We start from the raw sequence: 24,550 nt of genomic DNA, 5'->3' as shown, positions 1-24,550 counted from the left end.
ATATAACATTAGATAGACACAACATATGACATGAAACACAGTGGCATTATTTATTTAACAAAAATTAAGGCAAAATGCAGAAGCAGTCCAAGAGGATAACTGCAGTCAAATCAAATGCACATGATTTATTGAACATCAGTAGATGTGAGCACCTCTATAAAAGTCAAATTTTATTTATATAGCATATTTAAAACAACAACGGCTGACCAAAGTGCTGTACATTTAAAATAATCAAAGGAGATAAAAGCATGTAAAGACATGGCAAAATTTAAGGAAAGAAGCATGAACTGAGAAGATTTGAATAAAAAATAAGACTGTAACGTTTGTCCTGTAAAGCATCCACGGGACACAGGTGTGAGGACAGCAATACTTTTATTAATACTGTGGTTTTCAGTTCACTGGGACACAGTCACTCCCGCTCTCTGCTGTTACGTCCGCTCTTCCGCCTCCGACTGTCACTGCAAACATATAAAGAGTGACAATCACCTTCACTTCTCAGCACACCTGTTCACCCCGCCCCTGCGCCGCCCCGGGAGCTCACTGCGTCACCCCCCTCCTCTGCAGCCAGCCAGCGACCACACCCACGCCACAAAGACAAATAAAAGTAGGAGGTCCTGATGTGAAGGGGCAGTTTCTTCCACAGTTTAGCAAAGGCTTGATCTCCTCTGTGCTTTAATCTGGACCTTGGTACAGCTAGGAGCATTTGGTCCACAGACCAGTTGTATACCAGTTCAAAAGATCATGGGATCTGCACATGGGTGTTAACCCATGCAATGCGAATATAAACGAATAATAAAGTCTTAAAATCAATTTGAAAATAACTGGCAGCAACTGTAAGAATGCTAGTATGGGGGATATGTGGTCTAGGTGAGATTAAATGAACACCTGAATAGCTCTCTCAAAGTCTCTGAAACAGGAGAATGGCTTCACTTTTGCAAGTAGCCAGAGATGAAAGAAGCTGGTTTTGATTACAGAATTGATCTGTCTATCAAAGGTTAGATTACTGCCAAAGTCATAGTGGTCACAGGGACCAAACTCAATGACCTCTGTTTAAAGCCATCCATGCCTTAACATCCTCCAAACAATCTAGTAAAACCTTCAGAGGACTTAAAAATTTACATTTCAGTGGTAGGTAAATCTGTGAGTCGTCTGCATAACAATGAAATGAGATGCCATATTGTTTAAAAAAAAATTTGAGCACATAGGGAGCATAGGGGAACTCTGGGACTGGGCCAAGAATGGATCCCTGGGGGACCCCACAAGAAAGTGAGGTTTTTGAGGATGATGTATCCCCCAATATAACAGAAAAACTTCAGTGGGACAGATAAGATTTGAACCATTCCAATGCAGTCCCTTTGATTCCAACACAATGTACAACCGAGAGAAAAGAATCCTATGATCTATGGTATCAAGGGCAGCACTGAGGTCTAATAGTATTAAAATGGCAATATCTCCCAAGTCAATAAATGTTAAAAGGTCACTGAAATGTCAGTTTCATTGTTGTGGTGAGTTATAAAACCAGACTGAAATACTTCACTAATGCCATTTTTATCTTGAAAGGTCTGGAGCTGAAGAATGACAACTTTCTCCAGGACTTTAGAAAGAAAGGGCAATTTAGAAATTGGTCTGAAGTTGGATAAAGCTGTTGGATGCAGATTTTGCTTTTTAAGAATAGGTTCTACCACTGCATGTTTAAAGTCTTAGACTGAAGACTGCTATTGAACATAGAAATCAAACTCATACTCCATCCATCCATTCGCTTCCGCTTATCCTTTTCAGGGTCACGGGGGGCGCCGGAGCCTATCCCAGCTGTCATAGGGCGAGAGGCGGGGTACACCCTGGACAGGTCGCAGTCTGTCGCAGGGCTAACACACAGAGACAGACAACCATTCACGTTCACATTCACTCCCACATTCACACCTATGGGCAATTTGGATTAACCAATTAACCTATCCCCACTAACTGCATGTCTTTGGACGGTGGAAGGAAGCCGGAGTACCCGGAGGGACTCATACTCACATTGTCAAAAACATCTTTCAGTAAACAAGATGGAACAATATCCAGAGTACATCTTGTGGGTTTCAAGTTGTTGACTACTTCATTCAGTAATGAAAGTAGAAATGAAAAGAAAAAATCAAAGTGCTCTAAGTCCAGATCTCAACCAGACTGAAATGCTGTGGTGGGACCTTAAGAGCGCTGTGTATAAATGAATGTGTGCAAAGTCCAATGTCCTGAAGCAGTGTTGTAAAGAAGAGTGGACGAAAAGGCCTCCACAATGATGTGAAAGACTCAAAGTCACATAGAAAACTATTATTCCAAGTTATTGCTGCTAAAGGTGGTTCTACAAGCTGCTGAATCATGGGGTGTGCTTAATTTTTCATTCACTGCTTCTTCAGTTCGATTCAGCTTTTGTTAAATAATCACAGGGTGTTAATTATCCCACGTGTTGTTGTTAAACTGAGGTTTTATTTTTATATTAAAGACTTGTAAGCAGATAGAACCAGATAATTTCTTTTTAGGTATTGATATATAAAACCTTAGATTTGTAATATGATACACTGCACTTATAGTGTTTGTTTTATTTTTAGATGTCTCCTTTTTCACATATTTCAAATAATTAGGTCAGTTCCTGTACTCCCAAAAAGTACTCCCAAAAGCTCAGGCTGCAGCCCGCTTGTAATAATTGGTTCTATGCATGCATGTATCTATTTTCTTGGATTTTAATGATGAGAGCACATATCCCTAATATCCCTACAACTTGTCTTAGGCACAGCAACCTCACACGCCTGCTGTTTATGAGGAGTAGCCAATCAGAAGAAAGTTGACCTAAAGTGGGTTAGCGCTATTTTAACAGACTGTTTAAAAGTCCAAAGGGCAGCATCTGCTTCTTTCCTCAGAAACTATTATTTTCCAGCCCTAAACCTCTGTTTATGGGTGTCACCCTCCCTTTTTATGTCTCACTCCTGATCTTTTCCAATTGCTTAGATCTAGTTTATCGCAACTTGTCAGATAGAGCTGAGTCAGCAGGAGAATAAAAGATGATGATGTTACTAAGACTCTCTACACCAGCTGAGTTAAGCTAGACAGAGTCAGATTTATGCGAAGAGCCACAGAGAGAGATCGCCATGTATGGGAACAGGCAGACAGCTATGAGGACTAAAGTAACTAACTGAACGCCTGGCTGCCGCACCCGGATTCCTGAGCTTTGCCGGTTAAGCAAAAACTCTGCACTACCTGCTTTTAATCAAATACTGGAGAGTGCTGGGGAATACACGAAAGTTTTCTATAAAAGCATAAGCATTTAAGCATAAAGATGCTTAAATGTTTAGAAAATTTGTTATTTTATTCATCTGTTGTTTTTATTTTCTTCGAAAATGAAATGCCTCTAGCCTATCCTAGCAGTCATGGGCCTAAAGGTACCAGAGAACCCAGGTGAGCACAGGGAGGACATGAAGCATGCCCACACAAAAGCTGAGTCAAATCCAGGACCTTCTTGCTGTGAGGGCACAGGGCTAATGCTGCATCACTGTGCTGCCCAAGTTATTTCAACTATTTTTATTAAAAACAATTTAATGGCCCCCTTTGTTTTACTTTGTTTTACTACTTTTATAAAATAAAATATCACTGAAGAAAAATATAACACTCTTTGAATCTTACTGTTTACACTACAGAGGTACATACAAATACTCTGCATATACTTGTGTGTTTAGTAGTGGCGTTTAAATATTTAGGTTCTATTAATCTGAATATTTACAGTTTATTAAGAAATGTTTTTACTGTTAGTACTAGTGAATATATTATTTATATTAGCAATGTGTCAAAGTTTTGTTAGCCTTTTGCTTATTGTTGGCAGTGCTTTTTGTATTTATTTATATTACGTATTCAGCTCTGTACAATTACTTTACTGTACAGCACTTTGGTCATGTGCTGGGTATTTTAAGGTTCTTCATAAATAAAGTTGAATTGGATATTTTATGACTGTGCAGCATTCCTTAAATGATTAGTTCATGTATCCAATAATACTTGTAAAATGTAGGCTAGTTATTGACTAGCTCTTATATATGGTCACTTTCATACCCACCAGTGGGACAGATTTGACTATGATCATATCTGAGTAACATGTCCTTCTCAGATAGCAGTAAAAGGTGTGTACACAAGCTGTATATCAAAGATGGACTTGCTCATTTGACCTATGACACACACTTTTCTGATCAGAGTCTCAATAGTTAGTGGTCCTATTTAAAGCCAAAAAGTACTTTAGAGCAAGTGCAGCCTGTAAGTGCACAGGTCCCTGACATGATTATTGAAGAAGATAAGACAAAGCTCATAGTTAAGTCTGTTTGGAGGATTGGACCCAATGAGAAGATAGGCTTAGAAATCTAAAGAGTGAAATAGACAGATCAACAAAGACTGATTGCACCAGTGTGTAGTCCTGCTCAGCCCTACTGAAGAATCAAGCCCCTTTTCGCTCATTGTTTCAGCTATGTGATCTGCAGGTTATGGTTTTGTCATAGTCTTGTTACTGTAATGACATTCAGCAGCAAACATGAGCTGAAAATAAAACAAAATTAATGTACACTAAAACACTGGTACCAAGCTACGGAAAGACAAACTTAGCAGCAACATTTCTAAATATTTTTCTCAGGAGCCGATCAAATTTTTGAGGTAACCGTTCAAATGGCTCTTAATCAAAACCTTTTGTGCTGTTGCTGAAAGTCTCCATTGCCCCTAAGTAGATTAAAAAAACATTAACTGATGTAATTTTGAATAATTACCATAGAAAAGTGTAAAGTGATAATTTCTTGTGCTTTCACGACCTTCATCAGTCATTGGAACATAAAAATCTTGTTGCAGTTTTTGGGGAGCTCCACTTATAAACTTCTGCTATCCTCCCCTCTTGGCATGCTGCTGCACTTGTCTTTTGATAGTTGACTTTGAAAGTCATGCCCTGGTGCTTGGCAGGTATGGTAGTTGCCTACAGCACACATGTGTAGTTGAAATCATAGAAGGGCATCTTGTATACCAGATTTGTGGGATTTCATGTTTCAGAGGAGGGTAGATTTAAGAGATATTACTTTTAAATCGCACTGCTAGTGGCCAGCAGCTGTTTCTGCAAAAGGTTAAAAGAGGCTTACAAAGTATCCCATTCATCCCAATGATCTGGGCTATAATTTAAAAAACATGGCCTTTAAAAAAAAATTAATCTTTAATAAACAATAAGCATCCTCTCATCCCCGGCGGGTGTTTTGCCAGACTCCACCCATGCTGTGTGACATTTGGGAGTTGTTATCTGAATTTTTCCACTGCACTACTGTCAGCATCCTTCAGCACCGAGTGAAGCTGTTACTTATCCAACAATCAGCAAAAGTCTGAATTAAAAACATTGCAGAACAAAATGATCTGACTCAAAGCAATGAAGTCATTGTTAACACACATGCAAGCAGATTCCAAGCCACACAGAGAAGAGGAAAGATGCCATTTGAACAGGAAGAAGGTTAAAACTGATTAAAACTTTACAACAATAACAATATCAAAAGTTTGATAATTACAGCAATTACGATGTAATTTTGACAAAAAAGTCACAGTGAAAATTTTCCTCATCAAGTACCTCTAGAAACTTGCTAGAATTTTCTCCCGTTACTGGCTTTTCAGTGTAGCAGGCTGACATGATTATTTAAAAAGAGGTGCCAAATAAAGCTATGTGTTGCCATCCATGTGCTGACAGCCATCTCTTTACTCGTGTCAGCCAAAATTTGACTCATAAAATCTTTTTTTAATGCAGCAATATGAGGTTTGTTTTTGCAGCTATAAAAATACAAAGTGAGCAATGAGTTAGAAATTAACCTTCAAATCTCATTCATGACAGCTACATTTTTATTATTTGAACATCTGGGGGGAAATGTGTTTTTTAAATTGTCTCGGACTCAGCGGTGTAGGCTATGGTTAGCTTAGCAAAGCATAAATACTTGAGTCAAAGGGGGGAACTTTGTCCGATGGTGTCCAGGGACACAAAAATACACCCAAAGCAGCAGCAGCTAATGGTCCGCACAATTCATGAGTTTAGTATTTTGGAAATGCCGTGAGGGAAGTCCAGTTCTGCCATAAGATTTTTGATCAACCAAAGTACAACTGAACAAAGTTATGAATGACCTAGCATCAATGAATGGCATCAAGACTTTTTTCAGACCGCTGAAGATGATAAACCACATAAAGGAAACACAAAAAGCTAACCGTCTTATGACTTTAACTGTCTGCAGGTATGTTAGAAGCATTTACAAGTTGGCTATTTACTATGACCTCAACCAATAGTAGCAAGAGGATTTTTTGTATTGTGTAGAAATGATTGATAAGACAACAAAGTCAAGGTGTGTGTTAGTGTAGTTCTGCAGTGTCTTATTCTAGATGTTGGATATGGACTGTCAAGATCTGCAATCTGCAGAAGGACTGATCACATGACATGGAGGCTATTTCACACAGATATGAATATAGGTCTGTTTTGTCATGTCCTTGTGCATAAAATGATTCATAGTTACTGAATGTAACCAGTGTTGCAATGTGTGATGGCCAAACCCATCTCCACACTCTAAAGTCGGTAACTCTTGTGTATTTTCACACTTTAGTTTCCAGTAAGTTTATTGATTGGTTTGGATACATTTGTTCTATTTGTAAGCGCGCACATATAGTTTACTTATTCATACCAGTTCATTGCTTTGTTTGATTTTTAACTAACCTTTGTTTCTTTTACTTCTTACCTGCCATGATCCCTGGGAGTTGCCAGACAAAAGGTGATGGCCAGGGTTTGAAGCTGTTAAATACAAAGAGGGATAAATGGATGGCACCACCACTTCCTGCTGAAGGGGAGAATGTATATTTCCTTTCATTAAAAAAAGCTTTTGTATTTGATTAGATATTTGACTTTAGGGTTTAGTGGTTTTTGATTCTCTTCTTTGATCTTTAGTTTGTTAACAAACTAGACTATGCTGCATCATTTTTGTGGTTTATGATTGTGTTTTGTTTAGTTACCACTCATGTGTCATAGTGGTCTGATCAGCCATTATATTTACCCTTGTGTGTCATTTCCTGTTTAGGTCAGTTGTGTTTGTTTGGGCAGTTGTTTGGTTTGCTAAGTTTGCAGTTCTTTGACGGAGTTGGGTTTTGTTTCTTTTACCTCTTTTATGACTTCAACATTTGTTAGTCAAAGGAGCTTGCAAAGAAAAGCGTCTGGACTTCTTTAAGTTTACTTGAAGACGTTTCACCTCTCATCCGAGAAGCTTCTTCAGTTCTAAGGTCAAATGGTGGAGAGTCCCAGATATAAACCTAGTGGGAGTATCCCCCCACAGAGGGACAAAAGGACCCCCTGATGATCTTCTAATCGCCTGAGCCAAGGTGTGAAACTGGGTGTGGGTCCCAATCAGCCAGAGTTTCCGGTGTGTTCATTGTGAAACCTGGCCCCACCTTATCATGCGAATTCCTGAGGTCAGATGGCCCAGGATGTGAGTGGGCGTTAAGGCGTCTGGGAAGGGATCTCAAAACTGGATTATAGATGGCAGAGAGTTGGTGTCGTAAACCCCCGCCTCTGTTCAAAGATGGTCGCTCACAGTGGACATAGATGGCTTCTTTCACTCCTCTTTCAAACCATCTGTCCTCTCTGTCCAAAATGTGAACATTGGCATCCTCGAAAGAGTGTCCTTTATCCTTAAGATGCAGATGGACTGCTGAGTCTTGTCCTGTGGAGGTGGCTCTTCTGTGTTGTGCCATGCGCTTGTGAAGTGGCTGTTTGGTCTCTCCAATGTAGAGGTCTGGGCATTCCTTGCTGCACTGTACAGCATACACCACATTGTTAAGTCTGTGTTTTGGCGTTTTGTCTTTCGGGTGAACCAGTTTTTGTCTGAGCGTGTTGCTGGGTCTGAAATGCACCGGGATGTCATGCTTGGAGAAAACTCTCCTAAGTTTTTCTGATACACCGGCTACATAGGGGATGACAATGTTGCGTCTGTCCTTCTTATCCTCCCTCGTTGGTGTCTGGTCTTCTTTTCTGTGCCTCTTTGCTGACTTTAAGAACGCCCATTTAGGATAGCCGCACATTTTGAGTGCTTCCTTTACATGTGTGTGTTCCTTCTTTTTTCCTTCAGGCTTAGAGGGAACATGTTCTGCCCGGTGGTGTAGGGTCCTAATTACTCCAAGTTTGTGTTCCAAAGGGTGATGGGAGTCAAAGAGGAGGTACTGGTCCGTGTGTGTGGGCTTCCGGTAAACTTCGATGTTGAGTTTGCCGTTCTCTTCAATGTGCACAGCGCAGTCCAGGAAAGGCAAACAGTTGTCCTTTGTGTCTTCCCTGGTGAACTTGATGTTTTTATCCACAGCGTTAATGTGCGCAGTGAAGGATTCCACTTCTTGTGTCTTGATTTTGACCCAGGTGTCGTCCACATATCTGTACCAGTGGCTGGGTACTCTTCCTTTGAAAGAGCCAAGAGCCTTCCTTTCCACTTCCTCCATGTAAAGGTTGGCTACAATAGGTGACACGGGGGAGCCCATGGCACAGCCATGTTTTTGTCTGTAAAAGCCTTCGTTGTATTTGAAATATGTAGTGGTGAGGCAGAGGTCTAACAGTGTGCAAATCTGATCGGGTGTGAAGTTGGTCCTGTCCTCCAAGGAGCTGTCTTCTTGTAGTCATTTTCTGACAGTCTCCACGGCCTCCGTGGTGGGTATGCAAGTGAAGAGAGAGACTACATCAAAGGACACCATGGTTTCATCTGGATCCAGGGTAAGTTTCTGGACCTTGTCGGTGAAGTCGGTGGAGTTCTTGATGTGGTGTGGGGTGTTCCCCACAAGAGGAGCAAGGATGGTAGCAAGGTGTTTAGCAATGTTATAAGTGGCTGAGTTTATGCTACTGACTATGGGTCTGAGTGGGACAGCTTCCTTGTGGATTTTAGGAAGTCCGTAGATGCAGGGTATGGCATCCCCTGGGTAAAGGCGGTGATATGTAAGGCGGTCAATAATTTTGTCCTTTTCAAAGTCTTGAAGGCAAACTATAACTTTCTTTTTGTAGCTGCTTGTGGGGTCTCGCTTTAAGGCTTCGTAGGTATTGTTGTCACGGAGGAGAGTAGTGATCTTTGTATGGTAATCTGTAGTGTTTAGGACCACGGTGCATCTTCCCTTATCAGCTGGTAAAACAGTGATGTTGTGGTCTTTGCTCAGGGAAGCGACGGCCTTCTTTTCCTGTATTGTGAGGTTGGATGGAGGGACTTTGGCACTGGAGAGCGTGGCTGAGACTTTCATCCTGATTTGCTCTGCTTCTGTTTGTGATAATTTATTAATCCGTATGGCAGATTCTGTGGCTGTGATGAGGTCCACTATGGGCAACTGTTGTGGAGAAATGGCAAAATTGAGTCCTTTGGCTAATACTCTCTTTTCAGGTTCAGTGAGAATCCTGTCTGAAAAGTTCTTAACCCATTTCTCCTGACTGACTTCAGGTGTGTTTTCTTCTCTGGGTTGTGTAGGTTCAGGATGAGGAGTGTGTGTTTTTGAAAGCAAGGTGTGAAATTTCCTGCGTTGTCTTTCTTTTCCTTTAGAGTGTTGGGCCCGCTGAGCCTTGTCCACAAACTTGTAAACCTCTTCTAAGATTGGAGAGGGTAGAAGGATTTCCAGTTCCTGCAGGGTCTGGCTGATCTTGATCTAGAGGGCATCTATGGTGAAATGGACCTGTCTTATCCTTTCACTTAAAAGGTGATTTTGTGCTCTCTGTAGAATCAAGTCTGCTCTGTATCCCCTGACAGTGGATCCAAGGCGCAGGCTCTTAGGAACAACTCTGCTTTGTCTACATCTTAGGTTGAAACGGAGATGGTTCCTATAATCCGCTAGTTTCCTTGATTCCCTTTCATACTCCCGCACCAGTTGAAGGGTGTTCCTCCCAAAATGTACGGCAATATGTCTGTGAAGGTTCTCAGTCATCCAGGTCATCGTAGTCAAAGGAGCTTGCAAAGAAAAGCGTCTGGACTTCTTTAAGTTTACTTGAAGACGTTTCACCTCTCATCCGAGAAGCTTCTTCAGTTCTAAGGTCAAATGGTGGAGAGTCCCAGATATAAACCTAGTGGGAGTATCCCCCCACAGAGGGACAAAAGGACCCCCTGATGATCTTCTAATCGCCTGAGCCAAGGTGTGAAACTGGGTGTGGGTCCCAATCAGCCAGAGTTTCCGGTGTGTTCATTGTGAAACCTGGCCCCACCTTATCATGCGAATTCCTGAGGTCAGATGGCCCAGGATGTGAGTGGGCGTTAAGGCGTCAAAATCAAGACACAAGAAGTGGAATCCTTCACTGCGCACATTAACGCTGTGGATAAAAACATCAAGTTCACCAGGGAAGACACAAAGGACAACTGTTTGCCTTTCCTGGACTGCGCTGTGCACATTGAAGAGAACGGCAAACTCAACATCGAAGTTTACCGGAAGCCCACACACACGGACCAGTACCTCCTCTTTGACTCCCATCACCCTTTGGAACACAAACTTGGAGTAATTAGGACCCTACACCACCGGGCAGAACATGTTCCCTCTAAGCCTGAAGGAAAAAAGAAGGAACACACACATGTAAAGGAAGCACTCAAAATGTGCGGCTATCCTAAATGGGCGTTCTTAAAGTCAGCAAAGAGGCACAGAAAAGAAGACCAGACACCAACGAGGGAGGATAAGAAGGACAGACGCAACATTGTCATCCCCTATGTAGCCGGTGTATCAGAAAAACTTAGGAGAGTTTTCTCCAAGCATGACATCCCGGTGCATTTCAGACCCAGCAACACGCTCAGACAAAAACTGGTTCACCCGAAAGACAAAACGCCAAAACACAGACTTAACAATGTGGTGTATGCTGTACAGTGCAGCAAGGAATGCCCAGACCTCTACATTGGAGAGACCAAACAGCCACTTCACAAGCGCATGGCACAACACAGAAGAGCCACCTCCACAGGACAAGACTCAGCAGTCCATCTGCATCTTAAGGATAAAGGACACTCTTTCGAGGATGCCAATGTTCACATTTTGGACAGAGAGGACAGATGGTTTGAAAGAGGAGTGAAAGAAGCCATCTATGTCCACTGTGAGCGACCATCTTTGAACAGAGGCGGGGGTTTACGACACCAACTCTCTGCCATCTATAATCCAGTTTTGAGATCCCTTCCCAGACGCCTTAACGCCCACTCACATCCTGGGCCATCTGACCTCAGGAATTCGCATGATAAGGTGGGGCCAGGTTTCACAATGAACACACCCGAAACTCTGGCTGATTGGGACCCACACCCAGTTTCACACCTTGGCTCAGGCGATTAGAAGATCATCAGGGGGTCCTTTTGTCCCTCTGTGGGGGGATACTCCCACTAGGTTTATATCTGGGACTCTCCACCATTTGACCTTAGAACTGAAGAAGCTTCTCGGATGAGAGGTGAAACGTCTTCAAGTAAACTTAAAGAAGTCCAGACGCTTTTCTTTGCAAGCTCCTTTGACTACGATGACCTGGATGACTGAGAACCTTCACAGACATATCAACATTTGTTACTTTTGTAAATATGATTTTTGGGGTTAAATAAATGAAAACCCTATTTTTCTAATGACTCCTGCTTTTCCAACTTGGTCCATCACACAATGTATTCTGGAAGAATTGCAATTCAAGTATTACTCAAAATCTGCAAAAACCTGAGGTCTAGCAAATTCAATACAAATCAAATTTGTCTCATGCTTTTTGTATCCTTTAAACTTTTATACCAACCGCTACCGATCTAAAATGAAGACTGATAGATTTTTCAAAGGAGCTACAATATTAGCTCTTGCCTAAATCTGTCTGTCATCTATAGTTACACTATGTAGACAATTGTGTGTGTGTGTGTGTGTGTGTGTGTGTGTGTGTGTGTGTGTGTGTGTGTGTGTGTGTGTGTGTGTGTGTGTGTGTGTGTGTGTGTGTGTGTGTGTATGCTTGTTTTAACCCGTATCTACTTTAAGTGAAAGTGGTGTTATTTATTAAGTGTTTCTCCATTTTAACAGATATAATTTTAAATGTCGTTATTAATGACCAGCAGCTGGATTTAGCTTTATCCGTCTTATGCCAATCATCTGGGCTAAATTTTAATAAGTTATATCTGCAGTTTATGGGTATATCAGTCACACTTAAAAGCCAAATATGCACTTTGACTAAATATATAGGAGATCAGTGTGTTAAGTGCCACAAGCATTTAATAGTCAGTATAAGCCACATTCCTCTGAGTTTGGATGGATCCCTGGAGTAAAAATGTGAAGTAATTTTCTCTCAAGGATCTCTTGTACTGTATGTATAACACTGTTTTCCCATGCATTTTCTGCTTTGTCTCTTTACAAATCCATGAAAATGACCTGAATGTTTTTAACCCACGACTATTTCTACATTCATAAGTCATACAGTAAATTGGTTAATGTTATATCAAATGAACCAGATGTGAAATAAAACCTTCTACCAGGCCTGGAAGATCATTTGTTTGTTGACAGTCTGCCTTCTTGTGGATATGCTAGCCTTTCATATTGTTGTCTTATTTGTTTTCAGGGATCTAAAGACCAAGGTTGAGAGGGAAGATACCAAGAAAGAGTTGCTGGGGAACCAGACCAGCCTGACTGAGTCTCATTGCATTCGATGTCTCCAGCCTTTTAAATTCCTGCTTAACAACAAGCATCAGTGCCTGGACTGCCAGCTCTACATTTGCAAGTCCTGTGGCCGCTATAACAAGAAGGAGGATGGCTGGGTGTGTGACACCTGTCACATGACCAGGTAGGTAATGACCAGTGTAAGAATAATTCAAAAGTGGTCATTCAAACTAAGTGTCATGTTGAATACAAGAAATCATATATTTAACTGTAACTATAAATGCAGTTCAAGTTCAAGTTTTAAACCAGTCATTTGTGGACTACACACTGTCTCCATAAGCTTCATAAGCTTTGTGCTGACATGCCTTTAACCATGCTTAATAACTTGACCAGCGAGCTCTGGGATGTGCACCTGGGAAAGCACTTAATATGTTAGAGCCAGAAAAAACTAAAGTCAAAAGAAGATTCCTCTGTTAATTTTCAGTGGGATTTCCTTCCACATGCATACATGGAAAGCCAGAGGTGGAGAGTTCAGCAGCAAGACACTCTACAAAGCAGGCATTAATCATAGTAAATGTGACAGAGAGTAGGTCAGAAAAAGCATGAAAAGAGGTGGTGGGCTGCAAAGAGGCTTGCAGCAAGCAGCACTTTTGACAGGTTCAAGAAACATAAATAGCACAAACTGCTCTACATGACAATTGCCAACTAGTTTAGTAGATGGGTACCAGCTCTTCCATCTGCTGAACTGAGCGACTAAAGCTGAGATTGTGTATTTCTGGCCTGAACTGATGCTAAGCTTGATTTTAAAGTTGTGGTTTGCTGTGGCAGCTCGACGTTTCTAAAAGTGAATTTATGTTTTTAGGACATTGTGTTCTTTCTTGATACGATGAATAAAAATGAGCAAATAACACATTCAGATTACTAATAAACAAAGAGCAAGCCATGTCCTGTCAGTATTTAAAGAGCTTTGAGGCGACTGTTGTTGAATCAAAGGTTAAGCGTCAGGTTCGATGTGCTTTGATGGATGTTTGGCTGCTTTTTTAAACAGATATTTAAAAAATCCTTTTTACTGCTTAGGCTCTGCTGGATGCAGCGATAGATTTCAATACATCCTGCTTGAAATCAGCTCCATATGGAACCATGATACCATTGTTTGTTCAGATGAAGCTGCATACTAAAAAGTTCTTTAATGGAGCTTGGCCAGTGTCTGGAAAGCATCATGCTATGTATCTCATGCTTAAACCTGCACACTGCTGTTTTATAGCAAAAGAGCAAAATACAGCTCTTTTTGCTGGCAAGTCTGTATTCCCACAAGCATTTTCTATGTGATATTATGGGATAGTGTATAAATTGGCCTCATTTGGGGCTCATTTCTCACCATGTGTTCTCATTTTAAACTTTTCACATGTAATGTTATACTTTAATTAATAAACAAATAAAAGAAAATCTCTTAATATAAAATGCATATGCATTCATTTTCAGAATGAACCTCATCTGTGAATGACTTCTTTAGCATCTATATTTTGATTCCTTCCATTCTTCTCACTTACAGAGTACTCAAGATCGGTACTTTGGAGTGGTACCATGAGAACGTCCGTGCCCGTTTCAAGCGCTTTGGCAGCGCCAAGGTGATGCGTTCCCTCTTCAGGAGGTTCGACGGAGAAGGCAGCCGTTCTCAGAGTGACTTAGGAGGTGAGCAATCCACCTTCTGTCTGGTTTGTTACTTAGTTTCAAACCAAGCTTATGTCTGGAATGTCATAATCCTGGTTCTGCTGCTGAAAATGTGCATTTTTGCCAGTCAGCGTACTGTCACGGTGGCCTTTAAGCAAAAAGATTAACACCCCACGGACTAATTAGAAACTGCTTAGTGGTTAGCAGTCAAACACTTGCTGCTCTGGGCAGTTGCCAAGTAGGGAATGTCTACATGAATATCCGAACAAGTGCAAATAAAAGGTTACAAATGTGTTGTAATGTCGAGCCTCAGGTCAAAGTGGCTTTGAAGAGGCAATCTTAAGAAATTTCCATCTGTTCCACTCATTTCTTTACAAGCCCTGAGGAGAAGCTGCCGGTCAAAAGTTCAATCTGCCAGAGTCAGAGAGCACTGACTCGAAGTCATGGAAGTCTGCTTGAGCTTACCATGAGAAATCCCCACTAAATGAAAGGCTTCACTGAGATTCAGCAGCTGCATACTATACTGCGGCTGCTTGGAAAATATGCATCACTCCATGTGTCACCATGACGATCGCCATCTCATCTGTGAACTATGTTTGAGTTCAAGAATTGGAGTTGTAATGTATATTATTATATTTCACTGGACAACAAAATGCAAGCTCTTCACAGTGATGCACGCAGACTGAAAGTAATGCTGTGCCTGGGCCTCTGCAATCATCAGATCCTCTCCATCAAAGAAAACGGCAAATTAGAGAATATATTTTGAGACAATAGTGTTTATAGTGTTTGCAATGGCGCCAATCTTGTGGTCCAAGATGCTTTATGTCACCCTTGTCCTTTAATTTGTCAGCCATCTTTGTATGAGCATCTTTATTTTTCTGACACTAAGTCACCAGAAGAAAGTTTCTGCTCTCTTTCTCAAATATTAGCAGGCTGCCAGATCTGTCACAGGGATTTAATCTTCCATCTTTCCTGTTTTTCCTGCTTTCTGGCTCCTCACAGCTGTATCTCTCTTTTGTCGTCAGCTGACCAGGATGCTTATTCTAACTCTGCCCTGCGGGAGATTATTACCAGAGATACTAAGGTGGAGGAAAATGCTGTTTGTTTATTGTGTGCAGCTCAGGTTTAAAGTCTGATCCAGTGACGCTATTAGGCCTCAACAAAACCATTTTTTCCTCTCTTTTTGAACTTGCTCACGCTGCATTGCGAGGCCACACCCACAGCATATGAAACAAGTGATCCTTGAAGTATACTTTATGTCAGTTTCAAGCATTATTACTCACAACAGATTACCCTTTGAGATCACAACATCAGGAGATGAGTGAATGTGATGAATTATATAGAAACAGCCGAGACTTCTGGTACTGTTTACGCTGAGTCACCCCTGAGGATTTTGGGAAGGAATACAGAGCAAGTTGGTTGGCCGATGCAGCTCCCGTGGGCCTTGTGATAATTCACTCACATGTCTCCCATTCTGTGCCTGGAACTGAAGGATTCGGTCCTGCAGGGCTCGTCCAACCAGAAGCAGAGCAAAAGTGGAGGGAGGAGGACAAAATGTTTGTCGTGTATGTATGTGGAATCTAGCACACAGTGTCCACAGATGCAAGCTGTAGCCATGAAATACAGTCATAAAAATGCATGTTAACAGATGTATTATGTTTAAAATGAACTCAGCATGTGACCACTTGGACTGAAATCAACTTGCATTTCCACACACACGCACACATTCTTTTACTGTCTTTTTGCTGTATGCATTCTATGGTCCGCTGGGCCCCCAGAGCTCGGAGGGTGTCATCCTGTCCTCACACTCTTTGCTGATACTTACAAAAGAGTCTTGTTCACATACAAAAGTCTAATTCAGTCCACTGGCTAACTCTCACTTTGGCTCTGCCGTTTAATGCTGCTACTGCTGCTTCTGATTATTGTTTTATGTGGAAAGTATAAGGACTACCTGTATTATCTCAGTTTGCTGAGCTATTTATTGCAGTTAATAACCTAATGTCATTACGTCTAGATTTGCAATTAGGAGAACAATGTGATAGTAATTACAGGAATCGGATCACTTATATGAAACTATAATTAAATGCAAATTAATAAGCCATGTGCGTGCTGCTCTTCTGTTTTCCAGAGCCTCGTGAGTATGACACACAGAGCATGCCTGAGGTCCACAGTAAGTATACTGAAAAGGTCAGATGTTGTCACAAGACAGAAATATGTTTGAATTTCCAAAATTTAAATATAACCAAAAGGTGCTTTTATTATTTTAGTATATTCTGCTTTGATTTGGTAGCGTATTTAAACTGTTCTTAGCTACAGCTCTGCTTTAAGCTAAATGCTAACTCACTCACTCATGAAGTTATGTGACATTTTATTATCAGATCTAATAAACATTTGGGAATTCTCAGTAAGATTGTTTTATTTTATCCCCTTTAAAGTCGTGGTTTATTTTATTATTATTTTATTTATTTTTTCATCTATTTATATAATTATCCTTTCATTCATTTATTTCTTTATTTTTGGTAATTGTGCTCCTGATTATCTTCTGTCGTCACCAATAAGGCACCATCTCGGAATGTGCAATCCATCTCTCAGAGTGAAAACAGGATTTTCTTTGCATGCCATTGAGAAATATCCCATTCCTTCACTTTGAGAAACACTGCTTTTACAGTTTGTTTTGGGTTGTTACCCACTTCCACCGTTAATCTCTGTCCAGTCAGTTTGGCAGCATTTGGCTGAGGCTATACTTCACAGTTCATCCTGCTGTTTCTACCAGCAGATACGAAACTGCTTGTCAGTCAATTATCCAACTACACGTGGTGATCTACAGAAGCAAAGTTACAAATACCTGTAGACCTCACATTTGATCAAAACGATGAATGACTCACTGGGCCTTCTGTAAACATGATCAGAAAGCTCATTTCTAACTTCTATTCACTATTTTCAGAGATTTGTATGAGTAATGGACTCATTCTGTGGTCAGGTAAAAAGTTTCTGACATTAAGTTGACTGAATGTCAGATATAAAACTCGTTCAGTGAATCTGTTCAGTGATTGCTTCCTGTGCATTACCTGTTTGCCTGGCTGTGTTTATTTGATTGTAATTGTACAACAGAAACTTTTAAGGCAGGTTCTGTTTTAGTACCTGTTTTGTTTTCATTTTGATTCACCTTAACTGTTCTAAATAAATCTATTTTTCACTATTTTACCACTAACAAGAGTCAATTTGAGCCCACTTATTTTTCCCCTAATTCAGCCCCATGTGTGGTCTCTACATTCTGGATACATATATTTTTTAACTGGTACCTTAACATTTAACAGGAACATCTGTGATGATAATTGTAAGCATAACGATACAGTAAATAAGAGAGGTTCATTTTTGTTCATTTGCAACGATCCCTTTGGTGTTTTTGAATGCCTCACACAGGCGGTGGGCACAGCGGTTTGGGAACAGACCTAAAGGTTCTGGTTAGTCTGGCACAGTCATCTGGCTCCCATTGCCACTGGCATATCAACAGTAAAAGAGCAGAGCCAGGGAAGGTTTAGTCAGAAAGACTCAAGAACATAAAAAGTGTAACTTATGTTACGAGGTTATTGTAGTTGTATTTCCACAGTTTAGTGTGTGTCACAAGGGTTTTTTTTCTGCAGATAATTTCTGCAAAATGTAGCAAAAGCCCCAAAATTAGTTCAGCAGTTAACAGTAAGAACTAAAAGACTAATCTAAAGATATGAATGTTCATCTTTTTCTGCTTTTATGCTCAGTGTAAAGTTTTTGTTGTTCCCAGCATTTTCTTCCCTCTTTCTCGTGCTGTATTCAAGAGGGAACTGTTACACACTGCAAAAATGCAGCTCCCTCGTAAACGCTCTCATAAAGAGGGACTGAAACACAGTCCATAGTGTTTCTGCTTTTGCTTTCTCTTGCTGTACTTTGTAAACAAGGTTCACACTGTAAGGTCAAAGGCCACTGGTTAACAATAACAGAGGTCTCTGTAGTCTGGAGTGACTCTGGTTTCAGTCACATGGTAGCTTTGTAAATGCATGCACACTGGAAAACAAAAAACCTTTTTTTGGTTATTCTAACACTGCCATGTCTTCCTTCTTTATCTATAGGTGCATATGGGGAGCACAGTATGGATGCAACAGACTCACAACAACACCAAAGGGTACGGCAGCTCATTTTTAAATTATTTTCATATTTTAAAAGAACTAGCAGTAGATTCCCCTCGATTTTAACAACTATCTGAAATCATTTTAAGGGCAGCCTTACTAAATGTTTGAACAATGTTGAGAGTTGGATGGAAAATGAAAAGTGATGGAAATGAGGAAACACCTTCTGAGGTCATAGTAAAGACATTTGTTTGGAACTAAATTTGGTTCAAATGTGGAAGGACACAGATTCCTCCTAAAACTCATAGATTAAACTCAGAGCCTTCTTCCTGTGGAGCAGCAGTGCTAACCACTGCAATAACTTGCTGGCTTACCATGTTACATCAGTCATTTTTGACTGTCCAGCTCACAATGCAGCCACAACTTACATGTAGATTTTATACATTTATGCATGTTGTTAAGCTTTGTACAACTCTGGCAATGCTGGAGTCTATTCCAGTTGTCACTGAGCAGGATGCACCCTGGACAGGTCAGCAGTCCATAACAGTGCTAACTCATAGAAAACAACAATCATTCCTATTTTGATGAGGAGAGATCATTTAGAAGAACTGAACATGATTTATTGAGATAGACAAATTGTTGTCTTAGATGAGTAGACTGGTGACCCATCACAGCAGAACAGAATCCCAGTGGTCTTGACGCTGGTGGTGAAGATGAAGCTTGAGGCTTGGGTGCAGCTCTGAGGGACTCGGGTGAGGTAGAGATGGGGAGGAGGCGGGTTGAGCAACTGAGAGTCTGAAAAGAAGAATGACGGAGAGCACAGGGTTAAACCACGCAGAGTGGAGGCTGATTGGCTCAAAGAGTAGTGATGTCAGTATTGAGATTGACAGCGTGGGAAACTGGTAGTGATGTAATGGACAGACTAGCAGCCAGGAAAGTAGGCAGATGGGTGATTATCTTACTGAACGCATGCAGACGCTTCACTAATGTTCACACTTACAGTTAACATCCACAGAGAGAACATACAAGCTTCTGGCGTTGCCTTATTATTCTGTTAACACATTACATAAAAAGACAGCATGCAGCTGTGTTTCAGGTTGTAAAGTTTAAGTGAGTTTGCTGCCAACAGGAGCGACTCAATTGATATGCATCATAAAACAAAAAATGAATTTAGTGTGTGCAGAGAGAAAATCATTTGCAGGTCTTTTGTTATTTGCTGATGTGACATGTGGAGATCTGCAAGCATTTCCTAAAACAAGAGGCAATATCCTGTTTATTAGTTACTGGGAATTTAAGTCAGGTGTGATCAAAGCTTATCTGCAAAACAGACAACTTCACTGTAGCTTAATCTGCATTTTGCATCCACATGTTTGCTCTTTTTTTCTTTAATCAATGGAGTTTTTGCACGAGTGTGCGCTGGTCAACACTGACTCCCACTGATGGCTGGTTCCTGATAAAAAGCAGAGGTGCTTTCTTCACAGGTTATCTTAGTGATCTAGGCCAGCCCCTCGTGAAGGACTGGAATGCCTGGCACGGGCAGGTCAGCACTGGCTGCAGAGTGCAGTGGGGAAATACCAAGCTGTCATATATAAAAGAGTCAGACCGGAGCTGAGCAAGCCTTTGATTTAGAAAATAGGGGTGGGAGTGGGGGCACTGATTCCACTGGAATTCATCATAAAATGAAGATTACTATTGTTTATACCACACTCTGTGTGTACTGTAGAAGTTAAGCTTTATTTATTTTCAATCATTGTGCTGACTGTTGAGAAATGACAGGACTCCCAGGCTCTGCTGGGTCTCCGGATGCATTTTTCCAACCCTTGCAGTTTTTTCTATATATGTTTATCTTAAAGAATCTTAATTTTGATGGACGTTACAAGAAACAGATTGCTGTTCACTGGATCCCTCGTTCAAGTTTCTTTTAGACACAGTGCCCTCTGCTGTTCCAAACAGCCTAATGCATTGAACCTTCTGACATTTCCCTGTAATGAAACCGGCTCACATTCTGCCTGCTCAGAGAAGCTACAGTTCAGTTTAGATAGTGTTTGGAGCTGGTAGAAACTCAGTGACCCTGATGCTATGTCAACACTGGAACATGGATATGCACCCTTAAATCAAATTTCCCTCTTCCTAGAAGATCCAAACAACCCATGGTGTGCGTCTCTCATTTCAGCATTACTTTTAACTCATTTAAAATATTTACCCACGTGCATGTATCTGTCAATCATGCACCGGCACCAAAAATAAATGAATAAATAAAACAAAAGATATAAATGTAATAACATAAGTATTAACCATATTTATTTTACTGCAGACCTGAGCTTTTAAGCGTTATGTATGTCCTATTAAAAACTTCCTAAAATATTATAGCCTTGTTGTTTTTAGCCAGGTATTAAACTCTACACATACACTTAAAGCCACACAGAGCTGCTTGTTAATGCAAATCTTTAATTAGCCAATTATAATACATGACAGCAACATGATAATGAGTTCATGTTGAATTCATCTGAGTCCAGTAGAGATGTGATGGACATATGATGATATCATCTAAAAAGAAATGGAGGTCCAACCCAGGATGAACTAGGTGTACCTAACAAGGTGGCCTGTGTATTTGGACTATTGTTGGTTAAAAGGAAAAAAAAATGTGACTATAAGCCCCATAGGAAGCAATTAGTGCTTAGTATTTGGTCATCATGCATAAGTAAAAGTCCATTTCTGTCTCTACAAGCAATACGAATCTATTATAACAGGCTAATTAGCAGTAGAAGGTATATACTTGTGTTAGTTCTGCTACAGTGGCAGTACATTAAAGGGCGACAAGTCAATCACTTTCTGAGTGTATGGAGCAAACAGCCTTTTGTCATGGCAGAGGTTTATCTCTTTACGCTTTCCTCTCTCCTCCCTGCTGACGATGGTGTTTCCCCTTCATGTTCTCCAAAGATGAAAAAGGTCAAAAGGAGGTTAACTGTTGATCCCATTGATTTCAAACTGGACGTTGACTACCTCAGCCAATCAAGAGGACCGTCAAATGAGGTACAGGCTAGACAACTAAACTAACCACAACTAGCATCCCTCCAAAACAAACTAATCTGCATGTTGTAATCCATAACAAAGACCATCTGCCTCTGCACTCTGTCTTTGCCAAACATTGTCTGTGTTGGCTAGACAGTACTGTATTAGCACTGTCATCATTCATTCTCATATCTGGCCACAATAACCCTTTTTGTGTACATCCAAATGTTGTGTGTGCAGACATGGACACATCTTGTCCATTTATTAGCTGAACAGATTTTCTAATGCAGTGAACTGTTTCAGGTGGTTCTTTCCTGCTGTAAATGTATGTTGTTTGGACTGAATGTGAAGCAGCAGTAAATTTAGGCTTTTCCTACTTGAGCCGGAAAAGCAGCAGAAGTCAAAGGGAATAACCTGCACACAACTCTCCACTCTTACCTCCAGGAGCCGGGTGATCGTGACATCATGGTCATGGATGTTGGCGGGAGGGAGTCGATGCTTGCTGAGGCAGATATGGCCACCGTGTTTCATCAGATCATGGATGAACAACATAAAGAGCTGGACCTCGAAATAACTCCACAACAAGGTAGAAATTAGATTCAAACAAACAACTAAAACTTTTTTTAAAAAAAAAAAATTAAAATAATCAAGGAACTTATAAGTAACACAAGAACTTGTGTTACTTGCAAATAAAACAGAAATAATTGTTTTATTTGCAATTGTAACTGGAATTGTTGAATTTAGTAATTAAGTAATTATAATGTGCTAAACTGTTGTTTGTTACTTTGTAATGAATAACTGATCAAAGAAAAATACTTATAATACTTATAATACTTAGCATTGTAGTTATTTTACTGCTGGTATAATGACACCTGTGACAAAGAGGTTGCTTTGCACAGATGACCTGGTGTACTCAGATAGCCGGACAATCCCATCCCGCTCCATCTCCCGGCTCAGCTACTCCTCGTGTGGCAGCGGCAGCATCGGAGGCCCTCGATGCAGCAGCAGCGTCTACCTGCCTGGCCTTGAGGACTCAGAAGAAGAAGAGGATGAGCACTGCCAACCGTACCCGCTCTACCAGTTGCATTCAGGCCTCTGCCGCCAAACATCTCAGGACAGCCTGAGCTCAGCCAACCATCCGCCACAGGTCTTTCATATGCCTCATATTAACATCACACGAAATGGTCATTACATTACACTCATTTAAGACACTCATAAATCGTCTTTCACGTCTGGTTTCTGTGAGTGGAGGAAAGTTGCTGGCTTATTTTATACATTTTTCCTGCATTCCACACCAATGAACACAGCCAGACATTAAAACGTAAAGCTGTGAGATTCTGCATTATTAACGATCCATGTGGTTTTAATGATGATCATAAAAGTTTAATGCCCGTGTTTTGTTTTTTTCTTGGATAATCTTTATTTTTGTGCTCTGTTCACTTTGTTTGTTGGTAGGGGAAATTGGAAAAGAGTAGACCTGGTGAATGATTATAAGGAAAGCAGAAAAATTCAGCTGATGCAGTAAAATCACATGGTTCAAATCTGTGATCAGTGAGACATGGTGTTGGATTGATTGAAGCAGCTCAGAATAACTTTCAGTAAATTGTTGTTATTAATTCCACTCGGGATTATGAATTGAACTGCAGTCATAATCTTTGGAATCATTGTCCTGTAGCTGTCAGATAGATGGCCTCACATCATTCAATGACAGCAAAGTGCCCGACTCCAGTGATTGCAAAACAAGCCCAATTCAGCCCTACAGAACCGCGCTGACAGTGTATATGAGATTATATGAGATGTTTGTGCTGATATACTGTGCTTGGTTTTCCCCAAACATTGTGCTCTTTATTTATGGCCAAATATCTCCACTTTGGTCTCGTCTGTCCAAACGACCTCATCCAGAAGTGTTGTGGTTTGTTTAGATGCTGAAGCTGTACTGCCATGTTCAGAAGAGGCTTTCTCCTGGCGACCCTTCCAAAAAAGCCATACTTGTTCCGTCTTTTTCTAATTGTACTGTCATGAACTTTAACATTTAACATGTCACATGAGGCCTGTAGAGTCTGAGATGTAGCGCTTTGGTTTTCTGCAGTTTCTCTCATCATTGCACAGACTGACCTTGGGATAAATTAGTTGGGACATCCACTCCTGAAAAGACTGTTCTCAATACTTTCTAACTGTGAATAATTTTTCTCCCTGTAGAATGATGTCCCTCATATTGTCCGGAATGACCATATTTTGCAGTTTATCAGAGGTTGTATTCATCTAATTTTAAAACCTGCATTGGTCAAATGGGACAACAAACTGTAGTGTTAACATGATAAACTTTATCTTGTTTTGAATGGGTTGTATGGGTTCAAACTTGATACCAAACTCAGCATGTGATCTGATCTACATTAATTGCAGTGTTGCTTTAGAGGCACCGTTTAGAAAGAACACAAATAACAAGCTGATATTTTAAACCTTTCAAGCAGTGCATGCTGGAAGTCGGACACAAGTTCTTCAGTCTGACGTGCTGAGTGATGTCGTGGAGACAGCTGCTAGATCAGAGGGAGGTTACATACATTACATCAGTGTCTATTTATGTGTCAGTATTAAACACATTCCCTGGAAAGGATTGCAGCAGTAACCGTGGCCGTTCTGTTCTTGTGAAGCAGATAGAAAACAGACTTTGTTTACCATTAGTCTGCTTTGCTGACTGCTGTCACTAATCAATATGTCCGGATTTATCCTTGTGAATCTCACAGTTTTCAGTTCATCTGTCTTTGACTTGATTCAAACACAGTCTGGAGTTTATATGGAGGTATAACTCGAGCCATAAAAAGATTCTTTGCAGTTTTTAAAGATAAGGAATATAAAAACAAAGAAAGTAATTAAACTCTGTGATGGTGAGTAGCCATGAAAACAGAAGGAATTATCTAGCCTACCTGTCTCCCTGCGCTGATTTATACCTTCGATAAGTTGTGTCATGGTAAATTTGTCTCACAGCTGGGCAGCACACTGAAGAGACATGCAAACAGGATACAGTGGAAAACATACAGCCCAGACATGTCTTTGTCAGATATCAAAACCAGACGTGACATTTCTCATCTGACAACAGTCACTCATCTTGCGTACAGGTGCTGCTGTCTGTTGTCTTGGTATTGATTTGGAGGCCAACAATAGAACCG

At 40.7% G+C, this 24,550-nt stretch overlaps 1 protein-coding gene across 2 annotated transcripts in view; it reads left to right on the top strand.

Annotated features, from left to right (window-relative positions):
• Positions 1 to 24,550, top strand: part of mlphb (melanophilin b) — a 46,620-nt gene that overhangs the window by 8,375 nt on the left and 13,695 nt on the right. The window contains exons 3-9 of one of the 2 annotated variants that reach the window (XM_084908501.1): positions 12,560 to 12,781; positions 14,150 to 14,289; positions 16,397 to 16,438; positions 18,375 to 18,427; positions 21,312 to 21,404; positions 21,828 to 21,969; positions 22,283 to 22,530. In XM_084908501.1, coding sequence (XP_084764627.1) covers positions 12,560 to 12,781; positions 14,150 to 14,289; positions 16,397 to 16,438; positions 18,375 to 18,427; positions 21,312 to 21,404; positions 21,828 to 21,969; positions 22,283 to 22,530 — 940 coding nt within the window. The remainder of the gene's footprint in view (positions 1 to 12,559; positions 12,782 to 14,149; positions 14,290 to 16,396; positions 16,439 to 18,374; positions 18,428 to 21,311; positions 21,405 to 21,827; positions 21,970 to 22,282; positions 22,531 to 24,550) is intronic. The other variant, XM_084908502.1, reaches the window with a different exon arrangement.

The sequence above is a fragment of the Perissodus microlepis genome, chromosome 16 (assembly GCF_051167445.1).
Source record: "Perissodus microlepis isolate ML-2025 ecotype Zambia chromosome 16, ASM5116744v1, whole genome shotgun sequence".
Taxonomy (NCBI): domain Eukaryota; kingdom Metazoa; phylum Chordata; class Actinopteri; order Cichliformes; family Cichlidae; genus Perissodus; species Perissodus microlepis.
The sequence above is the reverse complement of the archived record's forward strand: the minus strand, read 5'-3'. Positions and strand labels throughout refer to the sequence as shown.